This window comes from Eutrigla gurnardus (genome assembly GCF_963514095.1).
Source record: "Eutrigla gurnardus genome assembly, chromosome: 14".
NCBI classification, from domain to species: Eukaryota; Metazoa; Chordata; class Actinopteri; order Perciformes; family Triglidae; genus Eutrigla; species Eutrigla gurnardus.
In genome coordinates, this window is record NC_139937.1 from 22,966,705 (window position 1) to 22,987,215 (window position 20,511).

Below are 20,511 nucleotides of genomic sequence, written 5' to 3' on the forward strand. Positions count from 1 at the left end.
AGCCTCTGTGTTAGATATCCAGTCCAGTCTGTTGTCAATCACAGTAGATATATGTATATTTTTACAATGGGCAAAGCAACAGGCATTTGGATTTAAATGATGGGAATATATCTCTATCTTAACATTAAACATTACAGAAGTTCCATAGTAAATGGAGATCACGTGTCTGAAATCAAAGTGTGCCGGTCCCAGACCAGACCTGATGAGACCACTAGCAGCTTGGGCGACCCAAGGAGGTAAAAGCACTTTGTCCTAACCACCCAGGTCTCGTTTTGTTTTTAGCCAGAAGCTGAGGGAAACACAGTGTTCTTGCTCTGATGGTGACACGAACGGCAGCAGTTCTTCTTGTTTTGTTTTTTTTAATAACAATTTTGTCCATTTGAAATTTAAAAAGTGGGAAAACTGGAGCAATCAGAGAAAAATGGTAAATGGTCCTCATTTATATAGCTTTTATCCAAAGTGCTTTACAGTAATGACTGACATTCACCCATCCACGCACACATTCACACACTGATGGCAGAGTCAACCACGAAAACCCTTTTTGCCTCTGCTTTCAGCCACCCTTACTATGAACTGAAGAGAGCATCCAGAGGGCATCTTCCAGGTATAGCAGGAAAAAATGTTTTAAATGTGTTTGTTCATTATTTGGAACATGTTGAATAATAAAAAAGAAGAACAATTAAATACAAATGTATTGTCATTCTATTGTAATCAAATAATCTAACATATGATACGATCATGAAAAAGCAAAACAAGATTCCCATTTTGTTCCATTATTATTTTATTTTTTTTAATCACATGAAATCAGACAATATCAGGCTTGTTTGGTGTCACGTTACAATAAAGTGTTTAATCCAAATAAACACTGTGGGTCTGCAATAATGTAATGTAAAGCACAGGTACAGGTGACATGATAACAGGGACTCTTGGGAGTTGATCTCACACTTCTTGTGCTGTTTATTCTCGCTGCCTGAAGCCATCATTAACTCAACCCCCTCCAGCTAAAACACCGTGTTGCAACAGAAGCTGTTCGTCACCCCGCAGCCTAATTATTACGCATTTTGACCGCACAGCTGATCTTGCACAAGTGTGTGTTTTCCAGTATTATATAGGACCGACACATGACACGCGATCCGCTGGAGTTGGAGCAGCTGCATGCAGCACATGAACAATGACGGCAGGTGCGCGCATCCGGCTGCGCGTTAGGACTAAATATGGCGACACGTGACGTGCCACCGAGTCTTTAGTGTTTCTAACGGACACGCTGATTTAAATTGTATCTTTTATTTCTCACTACATCCTGCAGGGAGGACAGGGGCTTCTCTCGAGCCCCGAGGCTTGGCGTCTCGGAGAGGGGGGGATCCGGGGTCTTTTAACCCGCTGAAGGAGGATCGGGTCTGAACACGCAGAGAGGCAGACACCCTCCATATTATGGCTGTGCTGCTGTTGTGATGTACAGTGTAAACATCAAAGGCGTCACGCAGCCTTGGAGAGGAACAGGAAGCAACAGAATTTGCGTAGGGGTTTATTTTACGCAAAACAGCTTCAACCGTCACAAGAACCCGTTGGATTTATCTGCAGGCTTTTTTTTTTTTTTTTGTGCCCCAAAGCTAAATTACTGCGCATTCTATTGTGGATAAAGCAGACATTTGCTGCTTTGGCGCACTGAATAGGTGCGTAGCAACTCATATATTTAAATACGTGTTTGCTTCATCTGCGCCATCATGGCGCGCTCTTCTAGCTTCTAAAATTACTTGAAATTCGACATTTCACGAGTACAGCTTTTGATTTTTGAGTACAAATTGTACAATTTTAACGGAATTATTATTATAATTACCTTTTAAAATGGGTAAACTTGTGTTTTTTCCCCCTTCTGGCCCTCTGTGCCTTTGGATGCACCTGTGCACTTTTGGAGACGTTCATTCGGATCCGCAGCGCTCTTTTTGCCTGGTTGGATTCTACGCGCATGCAAATATTTTCCTTCCAGTTTTTTTGGTCCAGTCCAGCAGATAAGGGTCTCTTTCACTCACAAATGTCACCAACGGACTATTTATAACCTCTCAAAGATGCTCCGGGCCTTGGCAAACGCACAGAGCGCAGCTGAACGCGCCCCGGCGCTCAGCTGCGCACTTACTGACAATTGCTCTTCAGTTTCAACTGTACGGCAACTGGATGGGCCAGAATAAGTTTGAATCATAGGGGTGGGACATGGTGTATTTGAGGAGTGGGTTTTACTATTCATTGCCATTGGCATGTTTTTTTAAAATGGCAATTTGGAGCTTATTGCTATTTGGAGCCATTAGGGCCATTTCTGTGTTTTTGGGGGCTCTCTGGGCTCTTTAGAATTAGTTTAGTCCAATGTGATCACCCCTACATATTCAACATACATGGAAGTGTCCTTTTTTGCAGGGATTGCTGGGAAGAAGAAGGAGGCTGTCGAGCTTGGGACTTTGGAGAGGGAGGTGTAGCCACAGCCACTCTCTCAAAAGGTAAGAAATCCTCTCTTCTGCTGGGACCAATGGAGCCCAATGTTGGCTGGGAGGCAGATGGAGGCTGTTTCTCCACATTTGTCCAAAGAAAGGGAAGTTTCAGGTATATTTTTGGGTGGATTGTGATTGAGAAAGGGAGGGCCAGGCCATTATGGTGCGTGCACTAACAAGGAAATATGGAGGCACGGCTAGAGGGAGCCATAGCTGGGCTGGGAGGCAGCTGTCTGGGGCCTGGGCTGCTGGGAGGAGGGGGGAAGGTGCTTTGGGTGTTTAATACTCACACAGACAAGAAGAACTCCCGAAGATACTTCATTATTATTATTGTGTGCTTTCATTAGTAGAAAAGTGGAAGTTTGGACTGTAGCCTCAAGGGTGTAAACTTCCTCAGAAAACTCTCACTCAGGCTGAGATCTGTTGAAAGAGAGCAAACTGTCATGAAACACGGAGGATGAGAGGAAAAACCTTCAAATAAGTCATGGAAACGGGCTTTCAGAGGCACTTATAGCGGAATAAAAGGTGTAAATGTGGCTCAGCCTTTAGCATGGCTGCTGTCGTAGCTAAACATTCAAAATGGCTACTCTGCAGGGAAAACAGGTGAAAGCAGACTGACTCACTTCCTGGTGAGACAGACGAGAGCTGCTTCTGTTGACAACCAATAGAAAGTCTAATATATATTATATTATATATATATTATAATATTTTCTTAGTTTCTGTTTAGAAACACAGTGATGAGCTTTTAGGCCCCAGACTCTCTCACTGCTATATGGGAGTGCTTTCTTTAAAAGAGCAGTGATTGGTTAACCTCACACACAGCTGTATGATTATTTTAATTCACCCTTAATTAACTTTAATTCATATTTAAAACCAATATGATTAAAAATCAATCCTCAAATTCTCTTCAGATCTCTTTTAATGCTTTTTTTAAAATGTCACAAATTGAAAGAAGCTCATTCTTTAAGACGTGCGTTTGAAAGGTGAATTAATTTGAAGAAAACTTAATTTGCACAAAGGGTTAATCGCCTGTTGCATATGAAACAGCAGCTACAGGAAGTTCGTCAGCTCTACACAAGAAATCATCCAGTTTGTGGTTAAATAATCAGCTCAGATTATCTAGTATTTCTAAATAACATAATCGTTAAAATGTTATGATGGCAGGGAGGTAATTTGTGTATAAGCAGCTGAAATTAACCCTTTAATTACCTGCATCTCCTCTTGCAGTTTGCTGTTCGGTTGTAGAAAATCATCTGTGAAAAATAGAACACGATAATAGAAATATTAACACGTGCATTTCATCTGTCGATCATTTAGTAGAAGCTAACTATTTTTATCGGCACTCAGAATTGGAAAAAAGGAGCATTTACGGGCCAAGCAGATGGATTTCTGCTATTTATTTATATATATATATAAATCTCAGATAGATTTAATCTCATTTCACCTGCATTTAAATAAAATTCAACATTTGCTCATGTTTTTGTTGCATTTGTGCTTTTAAACTCAGTTCATCTGAAGTTAAAGGGTTAAATCCTGCTCAGAGTCGCTGCTGTTAGTCCACAGTGATGGTGCTGAAATCACATGGATATAATGGGAGTTTTAAGTTATATTACTGCCCCCCTCTGGTGGACACGGGTACTTACTTCATTATTTAAAAAACAAAACAGAAACAAACACATTTGCAGCTGTTTGAACCTGCACAGTGGCGTGGTCATCAGCTGTGTGGGTCTCCGGTATCAGCACAACACCGGTGACCGTGTCGTGACCTCAGAGCGGCGTGTCGGCAGCACCGTGGCACCGATGCCGAGACATCAGTGACGTACTGGAGGTGGAGCAGATACAGACACTCTGTTTTAACAAGCACCCATGTCCAGGGTTCGTACGGGTGCTGGAAATCCTTGAAAACACTTGAATTTTAGTGTGGTGTTTTCAAGGTTTGACAAGTGCTTAGATTTGGAATAAAGTGCTTTAAATGTATGTGATGAGAAAAATAGAAGATCTCCATATTTGAGGGACTGAAAACAGCATTTTCTGACATTTCTGCATGAAAAATGAGTTTTCCTTTCATTTGTGGTCCTTCTGTAAAAAGCTGTCTCCAAACATCATGTTGGTTGTTTAGAGGACAATAACATCTCATTTAATGTGACGAACAAGTGACATCATAAGTAGACTGAATACTGACCATTGGATTGATACAAATATGGAGTTTACCACAGCTGGAAGGTGCTGGAAAAGCATGAAAATGCTTGAAAAGTGCTTGAGTTTGACTTTAGAAAAGGTGTAGGAACCCTCTGTGAACACTTTCAACATCTAATCTCTGCCTCTAAACTGGTTTGACATCAGTTGTTGTAGCAGCTCTTGTTACGTAATGAACAAGTCTTACAGCCGGCGTAGCACATTTTCTCCTCGCTGTCCTGCAGCTCTCTCCGTCACACCCGTTAGCTGCCTGCTAGCTGTGTTAGCTCGGCTGCCACCGCTGCTGAGGAGCTATCAGCCGGGTCCATAGAAACACACAGAGAGCAGCCGGTGCTGAAAAGGCTCCGAGTGCTGAAGAAGCAGAGAGGCTGTTAACTCCTTCACTGCTAAAAGAAAAGGGACACAAAGAAGTGTTCACTTCCTGGTTCAAAGAGACCGAATGAATCAAAAAATCAGCACCATGTTGTTGTTTGAGAATCTCCCATCTTTTCGTTTCAGGAACCTGATCCGGATCGGAGTCTCTCCCCCCCTCCACCCCCCTTTTTTCTCTTCTGACCAACGACTCCAGGGCGACGTTCCTTCTCGATGTAAGAGGCTCCAACTTATTTCATCATTTTGTTCCGTGAAGCGCTGATTCCTTGCGGCCGTCCGAGAACATTAGAGGCCGAGAGGAAGTGAGATAATCGGTTAGTGACGAGCTGCCATCGAGACCAAGATCCTCTAAAGAGTGTCGGCGCAAAGTTAATGTTTCCATTAGATTGTCTTCACTTTAAGCCGATTTATTGAGCAGCTGAGAAAGTGGAGTCAACTGATTTTATAGCTGTGAAACTTGCTGGTCAAGCTGAGCCTTTAGACCAGAACAATGAACAGTTCTTCTTTCTTCTTCACAGCTGTCAAAAGAGCTGTACACTTAGACTCATATATCTCTCATAATCATTCATTATATTGTCAAAATCATGAAAAGTAAAAAAAAATAGCCCATTAAAATCTCCAGAGTCCAAACTGTAATCTGCATTTTAACAACCTCAAATGGAATATAATACGAAATGTTTGTCCAATTTAGGGGGTTATAGCTGGTCCACCTTAAAGGCCAGCCCACCTTAAGAGCCTGAATTGCCCAAGTCAGGCAGCAACCTCCATGTCTGAAGAGTAAACCCAATTCTAAAGTGGTTAAAGCTGCATTCTCTCTGCTGGCCACCAGGGGGCGACTCCTCTCTGGTTGTATAGAAGTCTATGAGAAAATGGTCCTACTTCTCTCTTGATGTATTATCTCAGTAAACATTGTAAACATGAGTTTATGGTCTCAATCTCTAGTTTCAAGTCTTCTTCAATCCAGCATGATGTTCATTTAGTACATTATGGTCCATTTAGAGTCCACCAGACCAGAAAGCAGGGGATGCTTTAGGGGGCGGGGCTTACCTGCTGATTGACAGGTCGCTACCACGCTACCAATGCTAGTTAGCTACTAAGATGACTTTAACCCTTAGCTGTAAAGTTGGCCTTGAATTATGAAGCTAAATTTGTTAGCAGCTTCACACCAGAATCCACATGGATCCAGATCCAGTAAGGTTGCTGCTCTGCTGTCCAAAGAACTCGAGGCTTTAAAAGTGGTAGTCCACAAACCAACGGGTGACGTCACCATGACAACATCCACTCGTATACAGTCTTTGCTGTATATCCTGTAAGCTGCACCTTCACACAATGCTAATGAGAACTTCTGCTTCCGATCTTTCAGAGCTCCACATCTGGACACAGAGACCTCCACATCTGGACACCATGATGGACGAGGAGGTCGCCGAGGACTGCGCCAAGCTGAAGCAGGGCCTGGTCAAAGTGCTCCAGTGCGTGGCCACCATCTCCTCGGCGGCGGCCGTGGTCAACCCCATCTTCGGCGTGGCGGGCTCCCTGATCCGCGTGGTGCTGCACCACGTCGACGACGAGGACATCCGCACCCTGAAGCGCGAGTTCAGCTCGGTGAACCGGGGGCTGGACGAGCTCTCGAAGATGAACCGCAACACGCTGGTGCAGATCAAGAAGGAGACGCTGGACGGCCAGTACTGCCGCGTGGAGGAGAACCTGAAGAACCAGTTCCGGAAGTTCATGGAGATGGTGGAGGCGCGCCCGGAGCACCGCAAGCGCAAGAAGGAGGACTTCGAGGAGAGCTACGCCAACGACTTGGGGGACCAGAACCTGCACACGCTGTACGACGGCGTGGTGGGCACGCCCAAGCTCTTCAGCCGGCCCATCCTGGAGGTGTACCTGAAGCACTCGCAGGGCGACCGCCGCACCATGGAGCGCCTCTGCACGCGCCTCACCTACCTGTTCTGCATCGGCCTCATCGCCCTCATGGGGTACGCCGCCGTCATCGGGGACGACGAGGAGGGTCTGGGCGAGGAGTGGGCCGAGAAGATGGAGAAGGTGCAAGACAGGATGCAGGAGGCGCTCTCCATGTGCAAATGAAGAAGAAGAAGAGCTCTTCATCCTCGTCAGGACTCAAATGTCCACATGTAACTGCTTCCTCTCTCCTCATAAGCACTTTGTAAAAATCCCAATATCTCATTCTTCCCACAACCCAGTTTCCAGTTGACACAGATACAAATCAGCCGTGTGATCGTGATAATTAATCACAAATCTAGTCTGAAGGCTTCATATCGGGCACGGAGGTCCAATCCTATCCAATGAGGACCAGCACTACCTCACCTGATCCAGATTTAGTTGAATCAGGTGTCTGAGTGCTAAAACAAGAACCTGGACCCACACCGGCCCTGAGATTGGACCTCCGTGATTTAGATCATCACTCCCTCCTATAAATCAGGCTTTAACATAAATGTTCCTACAATGCATTCTGCCCATTTTGCACTTTGTGGACAATATTTGCCATTTATTTTAGTTTTTTTTTAGTTAAATAAGCTGGTTGTCGGCAACTACCCTCAATAAAACCCCTCAAGATGAGACGTTATAGGATTTAAGAAGGAACAGGAAACACGCTCTCATATCTCCACTAGAGGGCCTCGTATTACTTCCTTATAATTTGATCCATCTTAAGCCTTTGATATAACGACCAACAGAAGGAGTTATAACTATAATCTTTCTTTTAAAGAAACCAAAACGAAGAACAATCAAACCAAAGTTTCCACTGATACGAATGAAGACATAAAACCATAAACTCGTTATCATACGACGATGTGCAAATTAACTGAACATGCACCACATTTATTGTTTCTCATGCACGGTGTTCATTGTGCACACTTGCTGATGTCAGACGTGAAATTTAATTTTACAATCATTTCTGAAGACATTTTTTATATTTTGGCAAACATTTGCAAAAAACTGCTGCCGCCACACGTAAGGTCTGATTTGTTGCAATACTAAATATCATTAAATATCATTTTTTTGCCATTTATGAGGTCAAATTAAACAAATGGCTACATGTGAATCCATTTTAACTTCCTGTAATTGTTTTATTTTTTTAGACACAACTGAGGGATTTGTCACTGGATGAATACTTCCACGCTCGCCACTCTTATTTTTCTATTATATGTATGGTTTGTAATATATAGATGGAATTATGAACGGGCTTCTTTGGTGTACGGCCTGCATTATAACACTTCTTTTTGTTTTTACACCTTCTCATCTGACCAACAGTGCCTAAATGTTGTTTTGCTTTTAAAGGGTTTTGTCATTTAAGTATATTATTGTGTAAGTCATTATGTTTTTAATACGCAGATTTCAACCTGATGGTTAGAATATTTTTTTAAATGTGTGTTCTGTTTGTCTTAGCAAAGGGGGTTCAGAGCAGAGACAGTTTTAAATCTGAGTGTCATTAACGGCTCTCTGATCCGTCAGGCTCTATATATATTTCTCATATTTCACACGCACGTCTATTCTCATCCTTTTAACACGTAACTCTGCCGTAAACTCATTTCTGCTTCTGTGACATCATCGTTACGACAGGAATTTAGTGAAAAGCTGTCGATGTGGAGGAATATGATACGAAAGGCTTTATAAACGCTGTATATGTGAATATGTTGCCTTTTTTTGTTATGAATCTATGATGCCTGGTTGTATATGAACCACTATAAATAAACACAAATGAATAATACGGATGTGAAGGCCTCAGTTATTTATATTTAAGATGTTCAAACACCGACGGATGAACGGGAACGCCGACTGTGAGCGACCTGAAGGAAACTCCAGCTCCAAAATGTTGAGGAAACTTTCCTAAAAAGACCGGAGGATGATGTTGATTATTGCATATGGGCCATATAGAGTATTTAGGTTTATAACTAATTAATACTATTATTATTATTAATCTTCTGAAAGTACAAATAAAGTACCCAAAATACACTACAAGCATGTGCAGAAAATACTTTTTTTATTGGAATATGTATTAATACATGTTTTATTACTGTTCTGTAGAAAACTGGCTTAAGTTTCACTAATAAGCACGGATAAAAGTAACATTTTAAAAATATTTAATTAATTAATTAATTGATTAATTAATCACTCTACAGCTGAACGGGCTCCAATGTTAAATAAAAAAAGTGAAATTAATAAAACTATTTGTGTTGTTTCATGGCAAATGTTTTGCTTTTGGGGTAATTTGCTGTTTTAAAATTATTTTCATTCACTCTCAATGTCTGTTTGATTTATTGGATAATTTGTTTAATTATATCAAAGCAAATGTAATTAAATTTACAGCTAAATATTTGTGTTAGAAGCATCTTGAACTACCAGACACACATTAGACACTCAAGGTTTATAAGGTATTACATTTAGTTTCTGCCTGCCTAAAAACAATATTTTTTTATTATTATGATACATAAAGAATACAATTTACATTTACATTTAGGGCATTTAGCAGACGCTTAGTAAATAAAATAAACCCCATGACATCTTGTTTTTTTCTGGATCTCATATTTAAATATTTTTATTTGCCTACTTGGTATTTTTGGGAAATCGTTATTGCTACTAAATGTGTGTAATTTAGAGTATGACCTCAGATGAGCACGAGGGAGTCAGAAGCGGTTTTTAAAAACGGTGCAATTCACTGATTTGTACGCAAGAGGGCGCGATTACTTCACTTGCTTCAACATTACACCTGTTTAATGTTTCATGTGTTTAGGCCTCACAGGACCGAAGCACCACATCCGCGTCTCCAACAAACTTCCTTCTGCTACGACCTGAGCATGACGGACTAGTTTCCCTCCGCTGATGAATGAAAGCACCTTGAGCAGCTCAGTGGTTTTCCAGCTGAACAGGTTTGACTGCCCCCCCTCCCCCCCCCCCCCCCCCTTCATCGTGCAGCCTGAACGATGAGCGCCCCGGAGCCTCCGACGCACGTCCTCCATCATGTGATGGAGCTCGTGCGTCTCGGAGAATCCACCTGAAGAAAATAAACGTGTAGAAATCCAAGCAGCAGATCTGAGATCTGAAGGCTTCACGCATGACGTAGAGAAACGATTTGCGTCATGATCAGAGGTTCAGCTCGGGCGCTCAAAGGGCGCGTCGAGTGCGCGCACATGAGAATTAATTGGATGAGCAAGTAGTGAGTGATTTCATAAAAACTAAATTAATTTTCTGTGTATTTAAAATCATTTTTTAAGCTGATTTATCTGTGAGTGGAGCGAGGTGGCGCACATCTGTAGTTCCAAATAAACGAATAAATATCTCTATTAATACGATTAAACAGAATTTCGATCTTCTTACGAATCCACAATAGCGCTTTAATTTCACGCCCACGACTGTGTGCGCGTGCAGCACAGGCATTTATGATTTTAGATGCTGTTGTGGTTAAATTAATTACAAAAAATAAGATTGAACGCATCAGAAAAAATGACAAAATAATATAGCTTACCTTAAGTTTGGATCCTTTTTTCAGCCACAGCGGAGGCGCATCGTGGGGATGATGAGACATTTGCGCCAAATGCGCAAGAGGAGACGTCTCGTGCGCAGAAAAATCTGTCGAGATATATATTTGGAATTATGAACGAAGCAAAAAGAGAAAAAAATAAATTCAGCTCCTTTTGTTAAGAGAGTGGATCCTTTCAGGGTGACAGGGAGAAGAAAATGGAACCGAGCACATACTTCACCTCTATCTCTCTCTCCCTCTCTCTCCTCCCTCTCTCTCTCTGTCTCTCTGTCTCTCTCTGTCTCTCTCTCTCTCTCTCTCTCTCTCTCTCTCTCTCTCTCTCTCTCTCTCTCTCTCTCTCTCTCTCTCTCTCTGTCTCTCTCTCCTTTGCAGATATTGAGTGCGCAGTTCTTCCTCCTCTCCGGATCCCGGTGGTCTCGGACCCCTCCTCGAGAGAACCGTGGGAATTCTTTTCCCTCCAACTTGAAGGTGGAATAAAACTTGTTTGTCAGCTCATCAGACGCGAAGCAGCAGCAGCTTCATTTCATCCAGGTACAGAAAAAACAACAGCAACGCGGTTATTATATATAGGAATTCGATGAATGTCCTTATCTGCCTTCAGAGGGGTTAAACATGCTGCTAGGTGTGTCCGACGCTCTCAGGGGGGTTCGTGCGTAAAAACAGCCTGTCGTTGCGCATTTTTTAGTTTGTTCACACGATAAACCTTTATTTTAGTTTATTGTTTTTATATAAACATGGATTTTTTTTTTCCAGCCACGAATAAAACAAAAATACTGTGATTTTTTTCATCGAGGAGTTTGGTGACGCAGCATCCTCAGACAGACAGAACAGAGAGCTCACTGCTTCATGTCGTGTTGTTCAACATGGCTCGGCCTTGGAGCCAAGGGCATTTCTGTCCTCATCCAACTCATCTCAGGCTCCCATTTTGATGACATGACATCATTACCTGCAGCCTTTCCAGGGTTGTCTGAATACAATCACCATGTAATCACAGCGGGCAGGGTCAAAGGAAAGATATTCAGTTTATCATATTTCTGTTAGAATCATATTTATAAAAACAGAGATTCTCTCATTTGACCAACTTTAACTTTCAAGGGCTGTAACTCATAATCATTTTCAATATTGATGAAGTTTGTCTATGAAATGTAAAAAGAAAACATTCCTATTGTAAGTTAGCAGTTCATCCATTTCCAAATGTCTTATTTTGTCCAACTAAAAATCCATAAATCCATTTAGTTTAAAAAGGAAAAGCAGCAAATCCTCACACTGAGAGTTTTTGGGGCATTTTTGCTTGAAAATGATTCAAACGTTAATCAAAATAGTTGCCGATCATTTGTCTGGTAATTGATCGACATCCATTCATCCATTGTCCATTGTTTCCTCCTATTCTGTTGGTGTTTGCTACACAAATATGTTTCTTTCTGAGCTCATCTTGCTTGAAGTACCAGGTTGATGTTCTTCTGCTGGCTTCTATTAACGATTTAAATAAAACAACTTGAGACATTTATAGGGAAAAGTGACAACACGACCTGTAAAACTATGTCAGCGCTTCATTTTAAGGGTCTTCAAGCCTAAATAAGGTTGGAAACACTGTTTTCACTCTAAAACCCCAGTGCTTTTTGACATAACTTAACATTTTATTGTCAAGTCCACACAAATGTTCAGAAATGTAAAAACGACATAACTTTATGTTCATTTGACACAAACTTTCATCTTACTGTATCGTACTAAAAGTTTTCTATTTTGGGGTTTACAGTGAATAACAGAATAAAGACTGAAGTTCGTCACCTCTTCCTCCTCTGACTCCAGACCGGTGAACAGAAGATGAGCAGCTCCCTGGAGAAGGCCGTGGCCCAGAAGAAGGAGGCCATCGAGGCGGTGATGGACATGTTTGAGAAGGGCGCCGAGGTGCTGGCGAGCGCCGTGGGTGAGCTCTTCCCGCTCTGCGAGGCCGCCGCCCCGGTCCTCCGCCTCGCCTTGGACAACGTCCACAGCAAGGAGGTCTTCTACGTCAAAGAGCAGTTCCTGACGGTGAGGAACAAGCTTGACGTGCTCTCCGCCCGGCTGGAGGACGTCGACCGCGAGATCAGGAAGGGCCGGCTGGACTCCCAGTACTTCTCCGTGGAGGAGAACATCAGGAACCAGTTCCGGAAGTACGTGGACATCTTGGAGGCCAAGCAGCAGTTCAGGGAGGTGAAGACCAGACTTTTCGTGGAGCACTTTGCCAAAACCGGAGGGGAGAAGAACCTGTTTGTGCTGTATGACGCTCTGATGGGGACGAACAGCTTCGGAGAGTCGGTGTTAGAGTCGGTTGAAAGGTAAGCCGTGATGTTTGATCATATTTTTGCTTCTGGGTTATCGTCCTGTGGACTGAAGCAGATAAATCGGGTGTGTTTTGCAGGTACGTCTCAAGGAACCGTCGCTTACTGGAGGATTTCTGCGTCCGGATGAAGGAGCTCTTGTGTTTGGGTCTGATCGCTCTGCTGGGCCACTGCGCCCTGACCCAGGGCCAGGAGGAGGAAGACGCCCAAATCCGAGAGTGGAGTGGCAAAATCGAAGAGGTGGAGTCCCGGATGAAGACCGCCATCGAGTCCTGCGTCGCCGCCTTCCCGGAGCAAGCCAAAGCAGACGCTCAGCGCCTCCTGCAGGAAAAGGACCAGGAGAACCTGCAAGACGCGACCCAGCAGCTCCTGGAGTTCCTGGTGAAGAAGTACGACTGGGTCAGCTGGTCGGTGCGGTTGATCAACCACTCGGGCAGCGCCTACCGGAAGTGGCGAGCCGGGGAGCACTTCCACCACGTGGCGGGCCAGAACTGGTTCGAGGTGCTCCAGGTGAACGGCATCAACCTGGTGGTGTCGTACAGCGTCGGGCCGCGGCCGGTGCCTCGCGAATGCATCCGGCGGGCGATGGAGGAGGGCCAGGGGAAGAAGGGGAACGCCCCGGCGGTGGTGGAGGCACTGGAGGAGCAGCTGTGCGGGTTCGTGGTCCACGCCGTGAGTCGCCACAAGGAGTCGGCGGCGGCGTGGAGCTTCCCCGAGGACTGCCACTACTGGGAGAGGCACAAGAACGTGGCGGTGTGCGTGCACTCGGAGTGAAGCCGTTGTAGGTTAGCATGGAAGTTTAGTTTCAGATTATTATTAGAGGGATACACTGATCTGATACGCTTGATGGCTGTCGGCACCAATACTGACCGTGTGAAGAGAAACGGGTATCGACCACATGTAATCAAAACCAATTAAAACCTCTTTGTGCTCCAGAGAGGAGGCGGGGCTTACCTCCATGTAGACACCGACAAGCTTCACCAATCGTGGCTGAACCTCCGTCGCTGCTTCGTACATGTTGGGAAGTCCCAGATACTCCGTCCTGTCTGAGTATGACATCATGCAGAGAATTTCACTGAGCTGTATTCACTGTTAATAGGACACATCGGCTGGTTTACTACAGCTGGATGAACCCAAGAATAAGCCAAAAAGGTTGGAAATCACAGGTTTAATCCTGAACAATACAAATGTATCTTATATCTCAGAACTTCAAATCTTTATCTGACTATAAAAACAATTCTGAAATGTAGAAATTGGTTACAACACAACACAAATATTATATTATAATGCTTGAGAAAATGTACTAATTTTTACTTTCCATGACTGTGTACACACCTTTAAGGTAGTGAGATATAAAGATTATCCATTCGTCCACATATCGATCGTTGCATCCGCGTCAGTATTTCATGTGTTATGTTTGTTAAAATATTTAAATCACAAATGCACTTTTATCTTTTATCAATCTTATACTTTTAGGACTTTCTATCACGTAGATATTTGCTTTACACACATTTTATGTATTTTTTGTTGTTGCTGTAGCCGTTTAAATATGAATGTGTGGCTATGGATCTGTTTGTAACTAATAATTCAAAGACACTTTCTATAATAACGGGTTAGTGTCCGTGCTTTTACCTCGGCTCCGATGAGAAATCCTGCAGCTCGAAAGAGATGCTTTTTGCTGAGGCTGCATCTACTGAGCTGTGCTCCCATTAAGTCTCTGCTCAGCAGGCTGGCCTACATAACTCTGATGGGGGGAGGAGGGGGGAGGTTACTTTTTCAGGCGTGAAAAACAAGAGACTCGGAGTTTGGCACCGGAGACGCAAAAATGTGCCTTGTACTACTTTCAAACCCCTCGAACCAAAGCAACCGAAGCTCACTGCTCACCGGAGCTGTGCCTTCATGTGTTCGTGGCCTTTTTTGATTATTTGTGTTGCTTTTTGTGATAAATAATAATTGTTTTGCATTTTTTTTTGCCCCCAGAAATGTAAAATGACTTGAAATCCACTGTGTTATACTGATCAACGACATTAAAGGGCAATTTTTAACACCAAAATGTCCATTATTACTTCAACTTCTATACTCATGCAACATAATCTCAATAAATAAACAGTGCACGTTCAGCATACTGGTTTTGTTTTATGACAATTAATGAGCAAACAGGAATAGTAAATCGTTGTGTAAACAAGAGTAATCTAATATCTGCCTCTCTTTTCGTGTCCAAATGTGATTTACGCGGCGCCGTTAAAAGGAGGCAGTGCAGCCTCAGCAACAGGCAACTCCCACTAATTTAATTGATATTTTACACGTAAGTCAGCATTCCCTGACCGCAGCTCTGGTTTTGATGGTTCTATGAATAACCTCTGAGCCGAGCTAATATCCTGCAGACGAGCAGCAAAGTGCTTGGCTTAGCAGTCACGATGCCTGCGGGTTGCAGGTTGCAGGTTGCAGGTTGCAGAGACCGCCAGCACTTCATATCTCGCCTGGATCTTTAGCTGCTCATAAATCCGGCCTGTCAGAATCCATCGAGTGTTATCTGGGAGATCCAGCGCAGCAGGAAGTGTGTCTGCAGTGGAAAATGGCTGCTGGTGGGAAGATGATCTAATTGGATTTTTTTCATTGATAGCCTAGAATATCCTGACCAGCACCTTTAAAGCTCAAACATCACCACCATGTGTTGTTTTCACACTTCTAATTCTGTTAAAGAATTACACAAATGAGGAATAATGGTGGTAATTAAGAAGCTTTGGTGGTACCTTTGGACAAAGGCCGCGTCCCATTTCAGCGGTGCATCCTTTGGAGAAAGATATCATGAAGCAAATCCCTCCATCATAACATATGTGATCATTTTAAAATCATATAACGTGAGATACCTTTTCTATTCTCTCTCTGTCAAAGGCAGCTGGTTGCTAGGCAACGGGACGCCATCTCATTTTAGAGACCACTCGATTCGGGCTTCGGCCTTCGGCGTCTTCGACTGCGAAGGATGCGTCCTCCGATGGAAGTCTCCGCTGAAATATTTCATATTTAGTGTGCAGACGTGAGAGTGCTATCGACCTTCTCATCGACTCTCTAATATGGAAGCCTATTGGCCAAAATATCAAACTATTCCTTTAGCTGGTTAGCTTTAGCAACGTTGGTAGGTGTGTTACTGAAGTCTGGACGGAGCCACGCTGGCTTCCTTGCAGTCTTGACGCTAAGATTAATGAATAATTTGACTCCGGACAGAACATTTTGGAGACTTTAGAGACGATACTGCTACTTCTTGCATTTGAGGATGTTTTAAATCCAAAAACCTTCAGCTCATGACTCATTATTTCCTTCTTAATCAAACAAAACCAAAAGCAAAGGAAAAGACGTCGACTGGAACACGAAAACACTGAACCTGCTACTTCTGTTTGGCACGAAGCCTTTTTTTATAATTGGAAATCCCAGACAGGTGACACACACACACACACACACACACACACACACACACACACACACACACACACACACACACACACACACACACACACTTTGCTATACCAGCCACTATAATCCTACCGCTGAGAAAACAGACAGAGCGCTGGGAGTGCCAGACCTGTTCACCAACACATTTACAGTTGATCTCAAAGTCTCCATCCTTTAATCCCATGAGGTGGATGCTAACTTCCTCCATCATTACCAGAGCATTCGTATTTCTAAAGAGAGCTGGCAGCCTCCGAAGCCACTGGATTCATTAGTGGTTGTGTGGGCTTCGCCGAGGTAACAGTTATTGATCGGGGAGCATGAAAGGCTTTGGCTGTGGTAGCCCGTCAATCCTGGGTTGTCTTTATGGGAAGACTAAAGCATCTGTTTACTGACAGGACGGACGGCCTCCATCTGCTGCTTTGATTCGTGGTTGAAGGAAGGTTTTCTGAAAGGGGGGCAGAGATGATGAGCGGTACCAGAGGTGGCCTGCAGACAGAGGGCGCTATCAACAAACAGATACAGGGTTTTAAACCATCTGTTGCTATGGGACCGATTTGTGGACTCACACGTTTTAAAACACCTGAAGTGCGAGCGAACGCCACACGAGACTTGATCACTGAGTTTTACTAGAAAAAGGAAGTGAACGTTTAGGATGCATTTCTAAACGTCCTCCCTTCCCTCCTCGTCTCCTCGTCTGCCAGAGGAGATAGGAAGCCGATATCAATATTTCATAAACAAATGAAGCCCAGGGTGAAGGGAAGCGTCGATCAATGACTGGATCTCTGCTGTCTGCCGATCCACGGCCCCCACACAGGATAATGCTATTACCCATCAGCCCCAGGGGCATCGACCGGCCTGCAGCTCTGAGTGGACTAATCCGATAAAAAGCACTAAAACATTTGTTCAGTGACACACCGGCTGGCAGGTCCGAGTCCAGATCCAGATCCAGATCCAGATCCAGATCCAGATCCAGATCTCGGGACTGATGATCCCACTTGGCGGGACCTGGTTGCAGCTCTTCACCTGTCTGTCTCTCCTCACTTGTAGTTCTGCTCTTCACCTGTCTGTCTCTCCTCACTTGTAGTTCTGCTCTTCACCCGTCTGTCTCTCCTCACTTGTAGTTCTGCTCTTCACCCGTCTGTCTCTCCTCACTTGTAGTCCTGCTCTTCACCCGTCTGTCTCTCCTCACTTGTAGTCCTGCTCTTCACCTGTCTGTCTCTCCTCACTTGTAGTCCTGCAGCTCTTCACCTGTCTGTCTCTCCTCAGTTGTAGTCCTGCAGCTCTTTACCCGTCTGTCTCTCCATAGTTGTAGTCCTGCAGCTCTTTACCTGTCTGTCTCTCCATAGTTGTAGTCCTGGAGCTCTTCACCTGTCTATCTCTCCTCAGTTGCAGTCCTGTAGCTCTTTACCTGTCTGTCTCTCCATAGTTGTAGTCCTGGAGCTCTTCACCTGTCTATCTCTCCTTAGTTGTAGTCCTGGAGCTCTTCACCTGTCTGTCTCTCAGTTGTAGTCCTGCAGCTCTTCACCTGTCTGTCTCTCCTTAGTTGTAGTCCTGCAGCTCTTTACCTGTCTGTCTCTCCTTAGTTGTAGTCCTGCAGCTCTTTACCTGTCTGTCTCTCCTCAGTTGTAGTCCTGCAGCTCTTTACCTGTCTGTCTCTCCTCTGGTGTAGTCCTGCAGCTCTTTACCTGTCTGTCTCTCCTCACTAGTCCTGCTCTTCACCTGTCTGTCTCTCCATAGTTGTAGTCCTGCAGCTCTTCACCTGTCTGTCTCTCCTCACTTGTAGTCCTGCTCTTCACCTGTCTGTCTCTCCATAGTTGTAGTCCTGCAGCTCTTCACCTGTCTGTCTCTCCTTATAGTTGTAGTCCTGCAGCTCTTCACCTGTCTGTCTCTCCTTATAGTTTAGTCCTGCAGCTGTTCACCTGTCTGTCTCTCCTCAGTTGTAGTCCTGCAGCTCTTTACCCGTCTGTCTCTCCTCAGTTGTAGTCCTGCAGCTCTTTACCTGTCTGTCTCTCCTCACTTGTAGTCCTGCAGCTCTTTACCTGTCTGTCTCTCCTTATAGTTGTAGTCCTGCAGCTCTTCACCTGTCTGTCTCTCCTCAGTTGTAGTCCTGCAGCTCTTCACCTGTCTGTCTCTCCATAGTTGTAGTCCTGCAGCTCTTTACCTGTCTGTCTCTCCTCAGTTGTAGTCCTGCAGCTCTTTACCTGTCTGTCTCTCTCTTCCTGTTGTTCTCTGTGTAACAGATGAATCTAACATCTCCACTGTGTTCTGAAAAAGAAAAAACACTTCACATATTTTAGTGATCTGGGAATAATAAATAAACGTCCCCAGGCCAGCTGTGATTTCTACAATAACATGGTTACTGGAATGCTTTTTTATTATTTTAAAAGAAACTTTATTATGTGAGAAAAACTCACATTCTCCGGTTTCATCGGCAACAGAAACTAGTGAGAAAGGTGCGTCGGTTGTGCAACACTTGGGAGGTGAGGTCTCGGGGGAGGGAGGGAGGGAGGGATGGAGTAAAAGCGTGAGAAAGAGGAAACGAAAGAGAGAGAGGAGAACCAGGAAATGCCACGTCATCGCCGTGGAGTGGGCTAATCCCTAACCCAACTGCATCAAATCCTCATGAGAGCATCAACAAACACGGAGGATCAGATGATTTAAGTAAACGTGGGCCACAAGAGCCTGAACTCTGTTTTCTTAACAAGGAAAACTTGCAGCTCCGATTAAAAACATATGACAGGGCTATGTGTTCATTTAGGGCAGGCAGACAACAAGGAAATGCAATATGCATAAATTAAGAACGATTCATCAAGACAGGATAGATAATTGCTATTTAACTCCTGTTAATCGTTTTATTATGACAGTAAAGGTGGAGATAAAAAGCAAATGCACTGCTTGGTTTAGAATCGTCCATATTTCCTTCATGATTTCTTATCAGAGTGTCCTGCGTTATTGACCTTTGACCTTCGCCAACAGTGCAAACAGCTCATGTTTGTTTAGTAGAACTTGATTTTCAGTCCTATAGCAGCAGATCGAGTTAAAGGTGATTCGTTCAAAGCTAGCAGCTCCTAAATCAGATTGTTATAATTTGAATGTTTGTGTGGGAGTCCGGTTCTGTAACGTACACTGTGGTTTCTTCCTAAAGAAGGTATAATTTGAAGGAGGATGACGATGCGTGACCTCAACATTCAGCTGCAGGTTCTGGGAGTTTCCCCTCCAGAAGGAGAAGAAATAGTCCCCTGGGGTTGTTTGTCCGTCCACAGAAACACAAGTGGTTTACAGATGTGATTGCTGTATTGATCTGCTCTGTGAAACATGTTTTCTGTTTTCATGATGTGAATAACTGTAAACACAACAGACGTGAGCATGAATCAGCTGATTTATCATACTATATCATAAAGTTGCTTGATTACAGAATCTTGAACCAAAAGCAACTTTTATTGTGGAAATCCATAATAATATATCATGACGTTTCTTCATCTAATTAGAGAATCTTGAATTAGTTTAACAAAAGCAACTTTTATTGTGGGAATAAGTTTATCCATAACAATATATCATGACATTTCTTAATCTAATAACAGAATATTGAATTAGATTAACTTCTGTATTATATATTCGGCCTAAAATTGAACATAAAATACTTTTTTTTTGGAGGCTTTGGTAAATCAGGAGTACAAAAACACAATTAAATAAAATGTCTGCCAGTCGGACTAATTAGATTTCCAATTTCCCGTGGAGCTTGAAGGTGATTTGACAAAGATAGTCCTGCGATCAATAAGCGTCCTGGTCTCTCTGAAGCCTTATCTGCTTCCTCGGATCAAACCCGAGTTCCGTATTGATCTGCCTGAGTGACAGATGGGCTCGTATCGCGGCGGTCGCATGCCGGAGTCGCTGCAGTGAATACAGATCGTTGGCTCGTCAGTCAGAGGTCAAAGTTCACCGGACACAGCAGCTCAATAAACAGGAGGGTCAGGAAGTGATTGTTGCTTTAAATGTAACAATGACAACAGTTGAAGAGGTGATTATTGAGATTCAGGAGTTGTGTGTAAAAGTATCGTATAAGTACCATGTATAAAAGTACTTTGTGATGATGTATGTATACAACGCTAAGCCATTAAAATAATTCTCTATTGGCATTTCTACATCACGATTTCACAACTTAACATTAAGGAAGATGTATATTTGCTTATAA

General features: G+C 43.5%; 2 protein-coding genes and 1 long non-coding RNA gene across 5 annotated transcripts in view; 2 read left to right on the plus strand and 1 right to left on the minus strand.

Annotated features, from left to right (window-relative positions):
* Positions 1-14,951, plus strand: part of rpz6 (rapunzel 6) — a 196,341-nt gene extending 181,390 nt beyond the window's left edge. Inside the window, exons 1-3 of one of the 2 annotated variants that reach the window (XM_084026053.1) lie at positions 10,943-11,079; positions 12,305-12,866; positions 12,950-14,951. In XM_084026053.1, coding sequence (XP_083882179.1) covers positions 12,373-12,866; positions 12,950-13,643 — 1,188 coding nt within the window. In that variant the 5' untranslated portion in view covers positions 10,943-11,079; positions 12,305-12,372 and the 3' untranslated portion in view covers positions 13,644-14,951. Of the gene's footprint in view, positions 1-10,942; positions 11,080-12,304; positions 12,867-12,949 lie in introns of those variants that run through there. The other variant, XM_084026054.1, reaches the window with a different exon arrangement.
* Positions 2,377-8,778, plus strand: rpz (rapunzel). Of its 2 annotated transcripts, XM_084026059.1 has the most exons (3): positions 2,377-2,489; positions 5,175-5,263; positions 6,412-8,778. In XM_084026059.1, exon 3 carries the CDS (start codon positions 6,453-6,455, stop codon positions 7,134-7,136), a length of 684 nt encoding a protein of 227 aa, XP_083882185.1. In that variant the 5' UTR covers positions 2,377-2,489; positions 5,175-5,263; positions 6,412-6,452; the 3' UTR covers positions 7,137-8,778. The 2 variants fall into 2 exon arrangements, with proteins under 2 accessions (XP_083882185.1, XP_083882186.1); XM_084026060.1 differs by lacking the exons at positions 2,377-2,489; positions 5,175-5,263 and adding an exon at positions 5,348-5,362.
* Positions 2,663-10,904, minus strand: LOC311023941. The gene is made up of 4 exons (XR_014598259.1): positions 10,534-10,904; positions 4,176-4,302; positions 3,690-3,733; positions 2,663-2,900 (listed from the first exon to the last, which is right to left on the minus strand). It is a non-coding gene; the product is annotated as an uncharacterized lncRNA (long non-coding RNA).
* Positions 14,952-20,511: the final 5,560 nt, after the last annotated feature.